The sequence below is a fragment of the Myxocyprinus asiaticus genome, chromosome 35 (assembly GCF_019703515.2).
Source record: "Myxocyprinus asiaticus isolate MX2 ecotype Aquarium Trade chromosome 35, UBuf_Myxa_2, whole genome shotgun sequence".
Lineage (NCBI taxonomy): Eukaryota > Metazoa > Chordata > Actinopteri > Cypriniformes > Catostomidae > Myxocyprinus > Myxocyprinus asiaticus.
This window is the reverse complement of record NC_059378.1, coordinates 22,962,942-22,979,913: the sequence shown is the minus strand read 5'-3', so window position 1 is coordinate 22,979,913 and position 16,972 is coordinate 22,962,942. Positions and strand designations below refer to the sequence as shown.

At 38.7% G+C, this 16,972-nt stretch overlaps 1 protein-coding gene across 1 annotated transcript in view; it reads right to left on the bottom strand.

Moving 5' to 3' along the window:
- LOC127426589 (AT-rich interactive domain-containing protein 3A-like) overlaps positions 1-16,972 on the bottom strand; it is a 66,609-nt gene that overhangs the window by 37,134 nt on the left and 12,503 nt on the right. Inside the window, exon 2 of the mRNA XM_051673492.1 lies at positions 1,467-2,001. Coding sequence (XP_051529452.1) covers positions 1,467-1,777 — 311 coding nt within the window. The 5' untranslated portion in view covers positions 1,778-2,001. The remainder of the gene's footprint in view (positions 1-1,466; positions 2,002-16,972) is intronic.

Sequence of the window (16,972 nt, the reverse complement as noted above, 5' to 3'; positions counted from 1 at the left end):
GGCGTCTACGTACAGGACCCGTGACACAAATTTCGTCATCAGCAGAGTGCTTGAGCACCGAACGCGTGCGGCCCATTTTTTCGTACCACGCTTACTCCTGTAATTGTGCCTGCAATTATTTGCACTAATTAGTGGGTCCAAAAGGGGGCAACAATCACACTTGAGCCATTGCTTTCACAAAGAAATGCTAGAAGATGATGTAATTGCCACTAAACCACAGAAGACAAAGGTATAAAGAACAACAGTGGATGTGCACGTCAAGAGCGTGTGAGGAGTTCAGGAGATACCTGTATTTCTACATCAAGTCTGAATGAATATAAAAAATGTTTTATGGGTCTCAACTCCTGAAGAGAAACAGTCCAGTATCTCATAGCAGTCAGTGCGCAAATGCACCAACCACCTCTCTATGCGTGCACAGTCAAATGAAGTATACTTTGAAAGGCTTGTGTTCAGTTGTACACAGACATTAAGCGTTCGCATCAAAACAGAAGTATACTTTGGGCTTGAGGGTTGGGGATTTGAACAAACCTAAACAATAGTAATAGAGTGCAAAAGTTTGGTTCCAGAAGTAAAAATCACAATAATTTTTTTCTTTCAATTGATTTTCAATGATTATTTGTATACCTTTAAAGACAAACATACCTTGAGCTCCAAGGTTGTTGATCTATGATATATGCTTCCGTTGAAGCCATCCATCTGCGTTATTTCAACTTTATTGTTTAAAAATAGTGTTTGATAGCGGAATTCATGGTAAACAACTACATTACCCATGGTCCAGCAGACAAAGCTGCACCAATCAGAGAACCACGGCAACCCAATCCCACAAATCGTGCCTCGGAGTGACCGCTCACTCCCATGACGAACTGTGAATGATGTAATCGAGTCGGTGTCTCTTCAACCTTAAAACTACTTATCTATTTGTACATATCAGAATATATTGCAATAAACAGAAAATATATTGTTTCTATACTTATAATCAAAAACCTAAAATCAATAGTTTTATATATTCCCATCGTTTTTTTATTCAACGTCATCATTTGCAATGCTTCATGGGATTGTAGTCCATGCCCTCATGAAAGACGGTAAGTAAACAGTCTTGTACCTTTGTCTTTTTGTTTGATTTTCAAATACTTTTTTTGCCTCAAAACATAGTTTGTGATGTTATGATTTATCTCGGAATTGGCTGGTTTGGTTCATGGCTTACAACTCTTTTAAAGTCTATGGGAGAAATGTATGGGACCCAGAGGGTTGAATAAGTGGGCGAGCACTGTTGCACTCTATAGTGATGGTTGCCTTTGCAAGCACTTCAAATGAAAGTAACGAAAACTCTTCTTTGATACATATGCCTATACAATAATCACTAACCTTATATCAGGACAACACAGTGTCATTTTAAAAATGAAACAACCAGCTCAAAAAGCAGCCAATATATTATTTGCATTAATTTGCATGTGACGCCCACTTACATCTGCTCTTCCTCTTCAGAACTCATCATATTATTGTATTGCTCCTCTCCTTCCTCTTCATCCTCCTCTTCATCATCTTCCTCTCCTCCACTGCTGCGTTCAGACATGGGGCTGCCGGCCCTCTGAAGTCCAGCTGCCACTGCCCGCATGGCTGCCAACGTCGCCATCTGAGCCTGCTCTGTGTCGGAGGTGGGGTTCACCTTAAGCTCCTCCCCTGTGGGGGCGGGGTTGTGCGACTGCCCTGCCTGCTCCATCAGTAGTTTAGCTCTCTGCTGTCTGTGCAGGTTCTCCATCACCGCCTGCAGCTTCATTGCCTGGGAAACAGGTAGTGATAGGATACTGCTCCCTTCACTAACCCCCACCACCGAAAAGAGACTGGACCACTTTCAATAGATTTGATCCAGAGGGGCGGGGCTTATCACAACTCCGGATAATGGTCAAACCCTCTGGAAGCAGGAAGTGTTGGTCTTCTACTGTACTGTTACCACCAGCCAACAGTTGAGGGGTAGATGACCTCCACACACAGAGAGCCTACCTGAGAGAGAGAGACAGAGAGAGACATATTCAGTCATAATAATCTGCACCCACCTGTGATCCTAGAGAATATTAGGAGATAGTCGAAAACACATGCTGACCACATCACATTTGTAGTGTAAATCTACTCTTCTCCATTCTGCTTCCGGTTTGAGCGAACGCTGGTGTGTTTGACTGCCACTGCTCTCCGGACTTTAAGTTTAATTTTCTGATATGACTATATGCCCTTTTATTGGGACAACTGCTCATGCATAATAAGCTTAGATTTGCTTATGGATTGTGGACTGTTCCACTGTTTGGGTTTGCTGTTGGACTGAACTGTTCCTTCAGTCTGTGCAAAGCCTCTACCAACCTACTTTGAAGCCCTCGCCACCCAATTGCACTGCGTTGAGTCCGGTGATAGATTAAACATTCCCTCACCCATCGCAGGCTGTTTGGGGAAATCAGTTATGAGCAGCCATTGGCAGGTTGCTTGAATCGGGGATCAGTGGAACACCTCGGCTGTGCCGGAGTGTGTGGATTAAAGTCATCCAAATTTCAGGGTTGGAAGAAGCCCGGTAATGATGGATTATTTTTGGTGGCTCGTTCTGGCCTTTTGTATTTATTTTTGTTATTTGCAGCTGGATATACGCTGCTCTGCTATGAACTCCGGCTTGGAGATTTGTGCTTGGAGACATGGTTGTTCATTCCTAGATTTACACCATCTGAATTCCTCATATTGTCTCTCCATTGGAATCTACAATCAGTGTGCAGAATTATACACCGACCATGGTATGAGGTTTGCGTCATCCCTTGCATAAGCAGGTGTTGGTTGTCCCCTCCGGGATTTCCAACATACTTGCAATGTGGTCTTCTTTTCACTGTCCCCCCACCCGGGTTAAGCGCAAACGACATGTCAATCCTGATAATCTCCATTCGCTGAACCGTTTTATTCCTAGCCCTACCATGGACTCGGAGCCTACTACTGTCAAGATGGCCCTAGTAGGGGGCCTGGGTAGTTCAGCGAGTATTGACGCTGACTACCACCCCAAATTGGCCTGGTTGCTAGGGAGGGTAGAGTCACATGGGGTAACCTCCTCGTGGTCGTGATTAGTGGTTCTCGCTCTCAGTGGGTGCGTGGTAAATTGTGCGTGGATTGCGGAGAGTAGCGTGAGCCTCCACATGCTGCGAGTCTCCGCGGTGTCATGCACAGCGGGCCACGTGATAAGATGTGCGGATTGACTGCCTCAGAAGCGGAGGCAACTGAGACTTGTCCTCCGCCACCCGGATTAAGGCGAGTAACCATGCCACCATGAGGACCTACTAAGTAGTGGGAATTGGGCACTCCAAATTGGAGAGAAAGAGGGGATTAAAAAAAGAAAAAAAGATGGCCCTAGTAAATGCAAGATCGTTATCAAACAAATCTTTTGTTCTAAATGACTGTGTCACACTCTTTGGACTTTTTTTTTGTGACAGATTCTTGGCTAAGTCCTGGTGACTTCAGCTCTCTTAGAGAACTTTCTCCCCCGGACTGTGTGTTCTTCAGCTCTCGCTGTTCTAGCGATTAAATATTGACATCATAGGTCCTGTGCTATGTGCTTTGGTGTACAGACCTCCAAGGATTTCATCCATCAATTTTCTCTCGGATTTAGAATCCCGTAGTGATAAACTGCTGATTCTCTGTGATTTTAACATCCACCTCTGTTGTCCATCTAAACCTCTGGTGAAAGATTTTGTATGCCTTTTAGAATCCTTTAACTTTACACAATCAGTCTCTGGTCCTACTCATCATTTTGGGTCATACACTTGATTTGGTTTTGTCTTATGGATTTTCTGCAAACAATCTTGACATTACTGATGTTGGTATTTCTGATTATTTTTCAGTTGCATTTGACTCTGTCTGCTCGCAGCCTATCAATACTAGTTTGCAGTCTTTAAAAGTTCTGTCAGGGAATTCATTCCTCTACTACTAGTCAATTTGCAAACTACTACCAGGACTATTTTCTCTCTGGTTTGGATACTGAGGAGCTGGTTGAAGTTTTTAACAAATCATGTTCTTCTACTTTAGATCTTGTTGCTCCTGTTAAGCCCAGTAGAGCTAGGAGTAAGAGTCCCTCTCAGCCTTGGTTAAATGATACTACCTGCTCTCTCAGACAAGAGTGCAGAAAGGCTGAGCTTAAGTGGAAGAAAGATAAACTCCAGGTCTCATATGAAATGTTAAGGGCTTGTTTAACTAACTATCAAAAATCAGTAAAATTGGCCAAATCTACTTTCCTCTAAATTAATCAATGAAAATGCAAATAGGTCTAAAGTGCTTTTTAAGACTATTGCTACTGTGTTACACACTGGCTGTGTCTCGTTTGGAAGGCTGCATGCTAGGTAGGATGTGTCCTTTGAAGGCTGCAGTATACCGAGTGTCCTCTTTAAACAAGTCCGTTTAAATGAGACGGCCTTCATAGGACAAACGGAACATGGTTGCTATGACAGCACGCCACTCTTTAACAAGCGTGAGCGCTTTGAGTGAGAAGGGAACAAGTCCCTCTGGAAGGGACTGTATGAGGTACATTTTAGGAGAGTTATAATGATGTAAAGAGAAAAGAAAATAGATTTTACAGTTGTACTTTTAGTCTAATACTTTATTTTAATCATACATTAATATAATTATACATATTATATACTCTGCACCCATCTACTGGGGTACTTCAACTTGGGAATTAACATTCCTTGCGTCTGAACATCATATTTACTGGCAAATTGGTGTAATTTTTTTTTACATTTCAGTTGAAGCAAAGAATTGTGGGTTGTGAGTGCCCACGAAGGATACACCTCATGCATCCTCCGAATTCCCGTAAAAGACGGTCGCATTCGAAGGCTGCATTCAAAGTGTCCTACTCGCTTTTCTGAAATGAGACAGCCTCGATGACATATGTGGCTGACAAATGCAACCTCCAGAGGATGCATCCTTCCAAATGAGACACAGCCTCTGTCTGCCAAGTTGTGTCTTCTGAGACCTGTGAAAAGTTTCTCAAATTTTTTACTCATAAAATCTAAGAAATTAGGGCCTTTATTCCGCCCTCGAAATTCCACTCACAACTGGTATTAAAATCTCTCGGCTCTCTAACTTGCTTTCAACCAGTTTCTTCAGCACATCTTATCGATTTATTGTCAAAAGATGAAATGTTCAAGTTGTAAGACTATTGTTCTGTCTCTATGTCTATTTAAAGGTGCAGTATGCAAGATTCAGAAGCCCTTGTTATTAATGACATCTGTTAAGTAACTACAGCCAGCTACCTGTTGCTCGTGCTTGTGCTCGTGCACACACTCCATAAGGACGCGAGCATCGGCCAAAACAATGACGTAACGTACAAAGAGATAATGTGATTCACCGGCATCATGCTGACAGATGAGGTACACTACCGTTCAAAAGTTTAGGGTCACTTAGTCATTCTCTCTTTATTTTTTATTTTTTTCACATTTTAGAATAATAGTAAAGTCATCACAACTATGGAATAATAGAAATGGAAATATGGGAATTATGTTGTGACTAAAAAAAAAATCCAAAAGAAATCAAAACTATGTTATATTTTAGCATCTTCAAAGTGGCCACACTTGGCCTAGATTTTGCAGAAATGTACTCTTGGCATTTTCTCAACCAACTTCTTGAGGTATCACCCTGGGATGCTTTTTAAACAGTATTGAAGGAGTTCCCATCTATATACTGGGCACTTAGTGGCTGCTTTTCTTAATTATTCAGTCCAAGTCATCCATTTAAAAAAAAAAATGTTTTTTTAAATGTTAGTTTTGTAATTAAATAAATTAATATGTTGGCACAATTATATTTTTTTCTACAAAACTAATTTCAAACTTTTAAGCATACGCCTTCAGATCAAAAGGTTTTTAAGACCATGAGAAACATTTCAGGCAAGTGACCCCAAACTTTTGATGGTAGTGTAGCATAATTAAAATTACACAGTTATGATTGTTTTAATACAAACTTTGAGACTGTATATTATATTTGAATCTCCAGTGCTGGAACAGGGCTAAAACAAAGTGTGGATATAGGTCTAACTATGCGAGACTGTAGTTTGAAGTAATCACTTTTCTTTGCATGATACATTGACTGCATTTATACGATAGTCTATATCGGCGTTAGCTTGCTAGTCAGCTTTATCAATAGCTGTTAGCTAAATTTGGTGGATGATGACAGTAGCTGTTTATAAAATAGACTGTACATTATAAATGTTGACACAATTCAGTAAGAGAAGAGAAGCGATTACTGAGGCAAGGCTCTCAGGAGCGCGCACAAACGTCACATCCTTTGAATTTTCCCGGCAAAAGCGACCCGTTCCCTTCGCATGAAAATCAGTCTACAGGCTTTAATAGGCAACCTAGGAAGTCTGGGAAGGGCTCATTTTTTAAGTTGCGTTACAAGCAGCTCACACATTGGCAAACAAATGCGAATATTACATGAAAATTTTTACATATTGCACCTTTAAAGATGTTTTTGGTAAGCTCTGATGTGACCACAATTATTAACAGCTCACTAACAAATGGGGTAGTCCCAGCTAGTTTTAAACATGCAATCATACAGCCTCTGCTCAAAGTCACATCTCAATCTCCAAGTTGCCATTCATTTCAAAGCTTTTGGAGAAGGTTGTTTATTTTCAGGTATGTGCATATTTGAATTATTTTAAGTACCAGTCTGGTTTTAGAACACTACATAGTACCGAATCTGCTCTTCTAAAGGTCACTAATGACATTTTGCTCTCACTTGACTCAGAATCTTGTGCTGTTTTGGTTTTGCTGGATCTGAGCGCAGCATTTGACACTACTTATTAAAAACTACTTTTAAATCAATTGGAGTATATGGTTGGTATTCAGGATTTGGCCTTGCAGTGGTTTGCCTCCTTCCTGAAAGAAAGGAACTTTTCTGTGAATATAGTTATTTTGTCCGCCCCTTTATCTTGCGGTGTGCCCCAGGGTTCTGTACTGGGACAATTATTTTTCACTCTCTACATGCTTCCCTTGCGGACCATTTTTCAGATATTCAATATCTCCTATCATTGCTTTGCTGACGATTCTCAATTTTATTTACCCATTAAGCCTGATGGCAGTAGCTCCATTGAATCCCTTTTGATGTGTTTTGAGGAAATTAAAGGCTGGACGGCAAATAATTTCTTACAGTTAAATGAAAGCAAAACCGCAGTGATGATTTCTGGCCCAACCGGGACTCCTCTGCTATTGAAGCCCAGCTAGGGCCTCTCTCCTTTAATACACACAAGCATGTCAAAAATCTTGGGGTCATTTTTGACACATCATTACTGTTTGACAAACATATTAGTGCTGTGACAAAGGGAAGTTTCTTCCATTTTGGTCCACTGCTAAATTGAAAAAAAAATTATTTTCAGTAAAGACCTTGAAACTTTGATCCATGCGCTTATTACTTCACGGCTGTATAATTGTAACTCTTTGTATGTTGATTTGTCTCAGTCAGCTCTATCTTGTTTTCAGATGGTCCAAAATGCCACAGCAAAATTTTTAACAGGGACAAAAAAAAAACAAAAAACAAAAAATAAAATGGGATCACATAACCCCTGTACTGGCTTTGTTTCATTGGCTTCCTGTCACGTTTAGAATTAACTTTAAAATTCTGATATATGTGTACAGGGCCATGTCTGGTCATGCTCCACAACATATTAGGGACCTTTTGCAAAATCTGGAACAGTCTCCCTTCTCACGAGTTCTGCCCAATCTCTATCAAATTTTAAATCTTCCCTTAAAACTTATCTGTACTCGTTATCTTTTGATAGCATTTAAGTGATGGTTTTATATGGTGCTTACTGATGTTTCCTTTTATGTTATTTTACTTTGTTTGATTGTTTTTATATATTTGTGTATACTTTTGCACCTAGGTGTGAAATTGTATGGTACTTTGGTTCAACTGTTGTTGTTTTTTTTTTTTGATTTTTCTCCACTTTTTTCCCCAATTTGGAATGCCCAATTCCCAATGAGCTCCAAGTCCTCGTGGTGGCGTAGTGGCTCACCTCAATCTGGGTGGCGGAGGATGAATCTCAGTTGCCTCCGTGTCTGAGACCATCAATCCACGCATCTTATCACGTGGCTTGTTGAGCGCGTTACCGCGGAGACCTAGCGCGTTTGGAGGCTTCACACAATTCTCCGTGGCATCCACGCACAACTGACCCCACCGAGAGCAAGAACCACATTATAGTGACCATGAGGAGGTTAACCCAATGTGACTCTACCCACCCTAGCAACCGGGCCAATTGGTTGCTTAGGAAGCCTGACTGGAGTCACTCAGCACGCCCTGGATTCGAACTTGAAATACTCATCATCTTGGTGCATCCTGGAAAGGCGAATAATGGCCTACTCACCAGTAAATCCCCTATTGCTCTAATGCAAATGTTGAAAACTTAGCCGGCTATGTATAGCTTCAAAAAATAACCATGAAAGATATGATATTTGGAAAAGCCCTACATAACAGACTTCACAGAACATCTTCGGTATACCTTATGCAATGACCCCTGTCTGCTAAATGAATAAATGTAGATCATGGGAAGCATGTACATCTTAACCTAATTGTAAAGTGTTCCATTTTGTGGTTTTAGTGATCAAATCACAAAATGTGATTGTATTTAGCAGATGTATGAAACGGCTGTTAATACCAGGTGTAAATGGGGTCTGACTGATGAAGCACTAGTGTCTTGTGCATCTCACATTTGCATGTGTCTATTTGTCATCAATCTAGAACACACCTTTGTCATTTTAGTGCACCTGTATAACTTTTATATACATTTAGCATGACACTTTGTCTGCACTGCAAGGGATACTTCCTTGATTATATTTGCCTACATTTATTAAACAAGTTTAAAGAATGTAAAATGTCATGGGATGCCAGGGAATGTTTAAAAAAAAAAAAAAAGAATGAGGTGTCAAACAAACAACTGAAACAAACAGTTCCAAAGAACCGATTTGCAGAACTGATCTGGACTTCCCAACACTACAGATTTGACTGGACATACAACATTTCAAAAGTGCTGATATAACAGCACTGAAATGTTTGACCTATTCAGCACTCTTGCTCATGTGATTTTACTTAAAGGTATAGTTATAAATTCTATCAAATAATGAAAATTTTCTCATCATTTTCTCACCATATGGCGTCTCAAGCTCGCATAACTTTCTTCTACGGTACACAAACAAAGATATTTTCATCGATGTATTATGTGTTTACAGTATATCTGTACAATGCAAGCCAATAGGATCCAAAACTTCCAAGCTCTAAAAAGCACATGAAGGCAGCGTAAAGGTATTCCTTAAGACTCGAGTGGTTTAATCTATGTCTTCTGAAGCGATACGATCGGTTTTGGGTGAGAAACAAGCCAAAATATTAGGGATGTCATAAAATATCGATATATCGATTATTGATCGGCACATTATTTTATCGATATATTTTTGAGGCATCGATATTTTAAAATTAGCCGACATTTCAATTAGAAGCCCAATTTGCGTGCTTTCCAATTCACTCAGTTGGCCTCTGTTTAACATTCTGGCGTAATAGTGTTGGGAGGCCACAAGAGGGTAATATAGCATGTATCTTACACACACGCACACACACCCACACACACCACTGACAGGACGAGCTGAAGCAGTGCAGGAGATGGTAGTCCAAAGTTATGAAGGTTTTGTATTTCTTCAAGTATGAATAAAGTTATTGAGTTTGCTGCATGTTAGTGAAACTGCGCAAACTGAACGATTAGAAATGGTGACATTTATCATGCAATTTCTCTGTATGTACAGTAGCCTTTAATAAGTCTTTCATTCAAGATGTCAAACCACAAAACAACATACTTGTAACAGAAAATAGGCTCTATGAAACATACATGTTCACAATAGATCATACAGTAAACAATCTTTGTCCTTTGATAATGATTTGGGTCGAATTTAATGTAAAAGTATGCTAGCTGTGCTCCGTGACACTTCAGAATGTTGACGTTGAGAGTTGGTGGTGTGTGCGTACCTTTGTAAAAAATAAATAATTTTAGAACGCGCCATGTCATCCGCCAGATGCGTCCAGTGTGCGACCCCCTTTGATTTACACTGCAGCTCACCTTTACCAAAGTTGTGCTGAGAAATATGTCTGAGGAGACAAAGACTATTGTGCAATGAGCAGCCCTATTTATATCTGAAGAAAATCACAATACATATATATAATCATCTGTAAAATCTTCAGATTATCGATGCGTAAAAAAGTTATCGATCCCAAGCCTAAAAAATATTACTCTTTTTTTTTTTTTTTTTTCACTTTAAATCTTGACATCCGCAGTCTCCTTGCACGAGCTTGGCGCATGAACAGACGTCAAGATTTATAGTGAAAGAGTAGTTAAATTTTTTGTCTATTCTCACTCAAATACCGATTGTATCGCTTCAGAAGACATGGATTAAACCACTCCAGTCATATGGAGTACCTTTATTCTGCCTTCATGTCCTTTTTTTTTGGAGCTTGTAAGTTCTGGACCATGTTGACTTGCATTGTATGTTAAACATCTTGAATATATGAAAATATCTTTGTTTGTGTTCGGCAGAAGAAAGAAAGTAATCCGAGTCTGGGGCGGCATAAGGGTGAGAATTTTATTTTATTTTTTTGTGAACTCTGAGCAAACAAAGTGGAAGATAAAGGGAGCGCTAAGGGTCTAATTCCACATTGATAATGTGTTTCATGCCGACCAATTTCCACATTCACCATCGGGGGCCCAAAACACACTCATTCACATCATACTAAATGAAATTAAATTACCCAAAACAGGTTAAGAATATCTGTTACCCAGTGCTTCCTAAAACCTGATCCTCCATAGTAAAGCTGTATTGATCGTAATGATTACTGATTACTGATTTTTCTCTTAGCATGTGACAGATAAAAGTACTAAAACAGACAAAGAGAAACGAGTTATGTGGAAAGGCTGACACTTTAAAATCTCTAATACCTGTTACGCATGACTGCTTAGACTAACAAAGCCTCTACATACAGTACATTGCCATGGTATGGAAATGTGTTCCTTTGCTCCTGAAACTGAGATGTTCTGGTCTGATGACATTCTTTACTACAACATTTAGATCTCAGGGTTATAAAAACATCAGACATGTAAGTTGGAACTTCTGTGAAAATGCTAAGTATTTTAATTCCACTTAGGGATGGGCGATATGGCCAAAAATGTTATCACGATATTCTTTTTCATATTGTTTGATATCCATTCACATTTGCACATTTATTCAAAAATGTCCAAGTTGGCGGAAGAAAAATATTTATTCTAAACAGTCAAAATAGTTACTACAAAATTGCACTGGGGGCCCAGAGACAGCCAAAGCAGTGAGGTCTGAGGGATCATTTACCAAAATATTAAAATATTTTTTAGTTTATCAATCGAGTGCATTTGAAAATGAATGTTAAAAGATCATCTGTTCGTTTTGAAGCATAATGACAGCAGTCCAGTATTTGTTTGACTATTTTTACATTAAAATTAAATATATTTATATTTCTTTAGATTCAGATACCCAAGTATGGGGGCATAGAAGCCCTTGTGACTATGGAATGATGTTGTATGGGGGTTCAAAAATTAGAAAACGTAAAAGTCTGAATGGAACATTTTTTAATTTAAGTGAGAAAGGCCAGGCTACCAACTAGTAATTTTCTTGTCTTTCCTTGTCATCCATTCCAGAGATGATGACATCTGATTAATTTTCACAAAATTAGAACAGAAATTTATTTGTTTATTATTAAAGGCTCATAACATGCTGATTAATAAGGCTAAATTTAGAAGGAAAAAAACATTATGATCTAAAGGCGCTTTAGAACCACGTTAAATTATGCAGCGCCTCATGTCTACACACGTGCAGGGAAAAGAGGCAACGCGTGCAGAGTGGGACAGGGCATAAATGAAGCATGTTAGGTGCAATAGAAAAATATTCAAGACTACAGTGCAGAAAGATCAGAGCTGGTGTACACAGCACTGTTGTTTTGTCGCTCTTTTCACTAGAGATGATGAGAGGGCGCAACCGTCATCATGAAGTCTTACAGTGCGGATGGAATCAATCCAGGATCCGGACCGGTGTCCGATGTAGCCTAATCGTTAGCAAGGCAGCTAACATTAGCAAGTTCATCCAATCTGACCCTACGTTTCCACTGGCGCATTGTGAGCGAAGCTGAGAGAGCATTTTCAATTAATTCCTACGGAAGCTGAGCACAATCCACGCAAGGTGGATTGTAGGATTGACAGCAGTACGAAGCAAGCTCTTTCCTAGCGTTGTGAGCGTCTTTGAGTGCATTTCTTCTGCGCCAGTGGAAAAGCAGCCAGAGAAAGCCGAACTGCTTGCGTTTTTAACGACACGCACTAAATATCGAAAATTCCTCAAAATCTTATCATCGATATCGTGGATTTTTTTATCGCGATAAATATGGAGATCATTTTATCGCCCAGCCCTAATTCCACTCTGACCTTTCTACTACACAAAATGTGACCAATGTAGGTTTAATATCAGTATGTCAACATTTAAACTTTTATCACAGGGACTGAACACCTGTTAATTACACAAATCAAACTGGTTATGACAGATCTGCTGTAATACATAATGTTACCAAAGCAAAGCATACAATGGTCTGTGTGTTTTCTAAATGTCACTGGCGGCATCTTTAAGGGGAATTTCAGGTTTTTAAACCTTTGATGCATCACAGATCATTAAAGCTTTCAAGGTGACAAGCTCAAATAAGAAACTAGAACATTCCCTGTATCTACATTATTTCAAAATAGTAAATTTCTCATATAATTCTTACATTTTCAAAATGAGAATACAAACACACTGACTGCCGCCTTGATCAACCACATTAACAACAACTACACTGAGAGCAACAGGTGACAGACTGATTAATGGGGTGAGCATAATCGATCGATGTCAATAATCTTAAAATAGCCTTATATGGCCAAAAATCTGAGAATAAACTCACCCTCTTGGCCATTTAACAGAATTGGTAGTTTTTCTTTGTGTCAGTTTCAAAATCTGCTAACAGCATTGCCAATGTATAAGAAACATTTTCCATTTCAAAATGGTCCTCTAAACTGATTGGCGAAGCCACATTCCAAGAGTACTGATATTCAATAACAGCACTGGGACGCTTCAATGTTTGTGTCAACTCTGCGGTTAAAGGCCCCGATTTACTTCTGGAGAAGTTCTTCATTCAGGGGTAAAAATAAATTTGAAAACAGCCGAGTAACGGTATACTGTGATGTAGGAGGCGTTTAGAAGTACATTTCAATATGAGGATGCTCAAGACTACATATAAAACTAATGTGACATTAAAATGACTTTGTCTCATTCTATGAGTAGACTTCACATGAGTTCAGTAAAATAATTTGTTTTAACCACTTGATGATGATTTAAAGTAATATGTATACGCAGTAATATCACATGTCATGTTCTTGGAAAATGTTTCTAAGCGAACAATCATAACGATGTAGGTAAATTTGCACCAGCTCGCTAATAACTGCATGCTGGTGTGTTCATGCTGACTGATATTAACTGACTGAACGCTGTGAATGGGAATTAGCTGTCGGCCTCAAAGTAGATGGAGCTTCAGGTCACACCTACTGATGATGTGTACCAATGGTAGTAAGGTGTTTTGTAGCCGGTAAGACGTTTTCCTAAAAGTTTGCCCTGGCGAGCTGTTTCGAACAACCGAAACGAACTCAAAAACACCTTCTTTTTGGCCAGATTTTGTTCAAAATGATCGATTTTGTATGAAGTATATCGGGGCCTTAATCTTGCTGTGTCATCTTTTAGAATTTTTTTTGTTGGTGGAGCAAAAATTAAAAAAATAACTGGACATATTTTGTCTAAAATGTAAGGCCACATCCAAACTAATCAGCTTTCATTTGAAAACTCTGTTTTCAGTTTCCTAATGTCATCGTTTCTCAAAGTATGCGGTAAAAGAGTGGAAACGCTCTGTTTTCGGTGGAGGAATACGCCATTCCAGTGTGGATGAGAGGTGTAAATGTAGCAAAATCAATGCATTTTTAAATGGAAACGTATTAGTGTGGATGTGGCCTAGGTTACTTGATAATAACTTCTTGTCTATAGAACTGTTGAACAGAATAACAGGACTCTTGCTAGTGTTATATTTTTTAAGTATTAGCCATCCTGCTTTCTAGATGTTGGTATCAGTCACTGAAAAACCATATCAGTCAGCCACTGCAAACTACATTTTTTCCTTGTATGTGTCCTTGTTCTTCTAGACTCTGATGCTTTGCTTTCTTTTAATTCTCGTTTTTCTTCATTTTAAAATATATTTTCAAAAACAGTATGTTTATTAAACATAACATTGTGTGTTTGGTGCTTGTCATTCAGTCCTACTAAGAAAAAAAGCTGCAAATTTTGCTTGCATTTTTAGTTAATGTATTTTTGTATTTTTTTAAATGTATATGAAATGCAATTCAATTCCATTTTATTTATATAGCGTTTGACACTGCAGCAGGTGTCAAACTAGTATTTTTAATAATACAAAAATGCAATTTAAAAAAATATATATATGATATAGATATATATATATATATATATATATATATATATATATATATATATATATATATATATATATATATATATATAAATTCTATAAATTAGTATTAAAATCCTACAAACTAAAAATCTAAAATGCTATTGCTCCACATATTTATAAAAAACTCAAGTGGAAAAGGTCTAATTAAAGTGTGATTTTTTTGGAACTCATGTTTGGCAGTGGAAAAACACTCTACATAAAATTAAAATGAGAGATGCTGGGCTTGAATTACAAGCAGCGTTCTGACGTCTCTTGAAACAGCATTTGTAGCATTTCAAGGAAGGTGAGCCAATCACATAACCTTGTTACAATCTCTTCTGTAGTTCCCATGACGATGACATGTCAAAGGACTGTGGGCAAACCTGAGGGGGAAAGCGTAGGCCTCCCCATACTTCACACTTACTTCCTCTCAACGGTAAAAGAAAAGAAGTGCATGCATGATTTCATGTGTTTGGCCCTGACATCCTGTAATCGAGGATATTGTGCCACTGAGAAGAGTTCCCCTTATACATGATGCACTTGAACAGAAATGAAGATGACAGGGCAAATCATCTACTCAACACAAACATATTTAACTTGTAAAATAAAAAGGGGAAAATTTTGTAAATACTTGTAAATAGTCCAAGTTATGCATGTAAACAATAAATATGTAACTAATATATAGCTTTTTTTTTTTTTAACAAGTAAACTCGTTGAAGTCAGAAGTTTACATACATTTTAGCCAAATACTTTTAAACTTGGTTTTTCACAATTCCTGACATTTAATCGTAGAAAACATTCCCTGTCTTAGGTCAGTTAGGATCAATACTTTATTTTAAGAATGTGAAACTTCAGCTCTTATTTCTTTCATCACATTCCCAGTGGGTCAGAAGTTTACATACACTTTTAGTATTTGGCAGCATTGCCTTTAAATTGTTTAACTTGGGTCAAACGTTTTGGGTAGCCTTCCACAAGCTTCTCACAATATGTTGCTGGAATTTTGGCCCATTCCTCCAGACAGAACTGGTGTAACTGACTCAGGTTTGTAGGCCTCCTTGCTCACACACGCTTTTTCAGTTCTGCCCACAAATTGTATCGGACTGAGGTCAGGGCTTTGTGATGGCCACTCCAATATCTTGACTTTGCTGTCCTTTAGCCATTTTGCCACAACTTTGGAGGTATGCTTGGGGTCACTGTCCATTTGGAAGACCCATTTTGTCTACATTCTCTCTACTATTATTCTGACATTTCACATAAAGTAGTGATCTTAACTGACCTAAAACAGGGACTGTTTTCTACGATTAAGGGGCCGTTTACACGACAAAGTTCTCAACTAAAAATGGAAAACTTTGTATGTGTTTTGGCTGTTCGTTTACACGACAACGGCGTTTTGGGGCCTGAAAATGCAAACTTTTGAAAACGGGGTTCAAAGTGCACGTTTTTGAAAATGATGCCGTTATCATCTCCGTGTAAACATACAAAAACACGAATTTGTGAAAATGATGACATCATGCACCGCGTATTATGTGTTATATAAAGAATGATGGATTGATAGGCATCAATTTGAGATGTATAATTATCAATATGAATACTGGTGTCTGTGCAAATAACAATAATCAACAATTTATTAATTTGGAGTGTTTTGTATGGAGTGTGAACATTGTACAGTAGGCAGAACCTGCAATTTGAAAATCTTGAAATTAATGTATGGATTCAGATGGGAAAAATGTATTTGTATTTTAAATGTTATTTACTTATTTTATTTGATGTACCTTTACCCTGCAATTCATTCACCCACCGCTTATGTATATAGCCTATAGACAGAGATGTGATGCCATGTACAGTATTCAATGATATGCTTAGAATATGAAAACATGAGGCAGTGAAAATGCACGTTAGATCCAGTGTACACAAGACCTCTCTCTCTGTCAGAAGATATCCATATATCAGAGTTCTGTCTGATATCCAAAACCAGTCAACATCAACAGCTTGTTACGTTAACTTACTCTCCTACCAGCCCAAGAGTGAGCAGGGGGAATACAGAAGAAGGCAGGAGACGAAGTGATGGTAAAAATGAGCGGAGTTTATTGAATAATCTTGAGAGCTCAGTCTATAGGCATGCGCGCGAGTACTTCAAAACAACACGCGAGACATTCAAAACTACAATGGCGGACTACAGGACTGCGTTTGTGCTGCTCAAGATTTTGAGTTTATTGACGCTTCTCCAGCAAAGTAATTGTAGTAATAAAGCAACCTCATCGTCCGTCCAGACAAAATGGCTCGATGCTTTTGCCATCTTCATTGTTTTTATTCACCGCTCTGTGGAAGAATGCTTATGTGCGCAGGCGCATAGTGTTTCTTTACAAAGTGACATCGCCAACTACTGGCC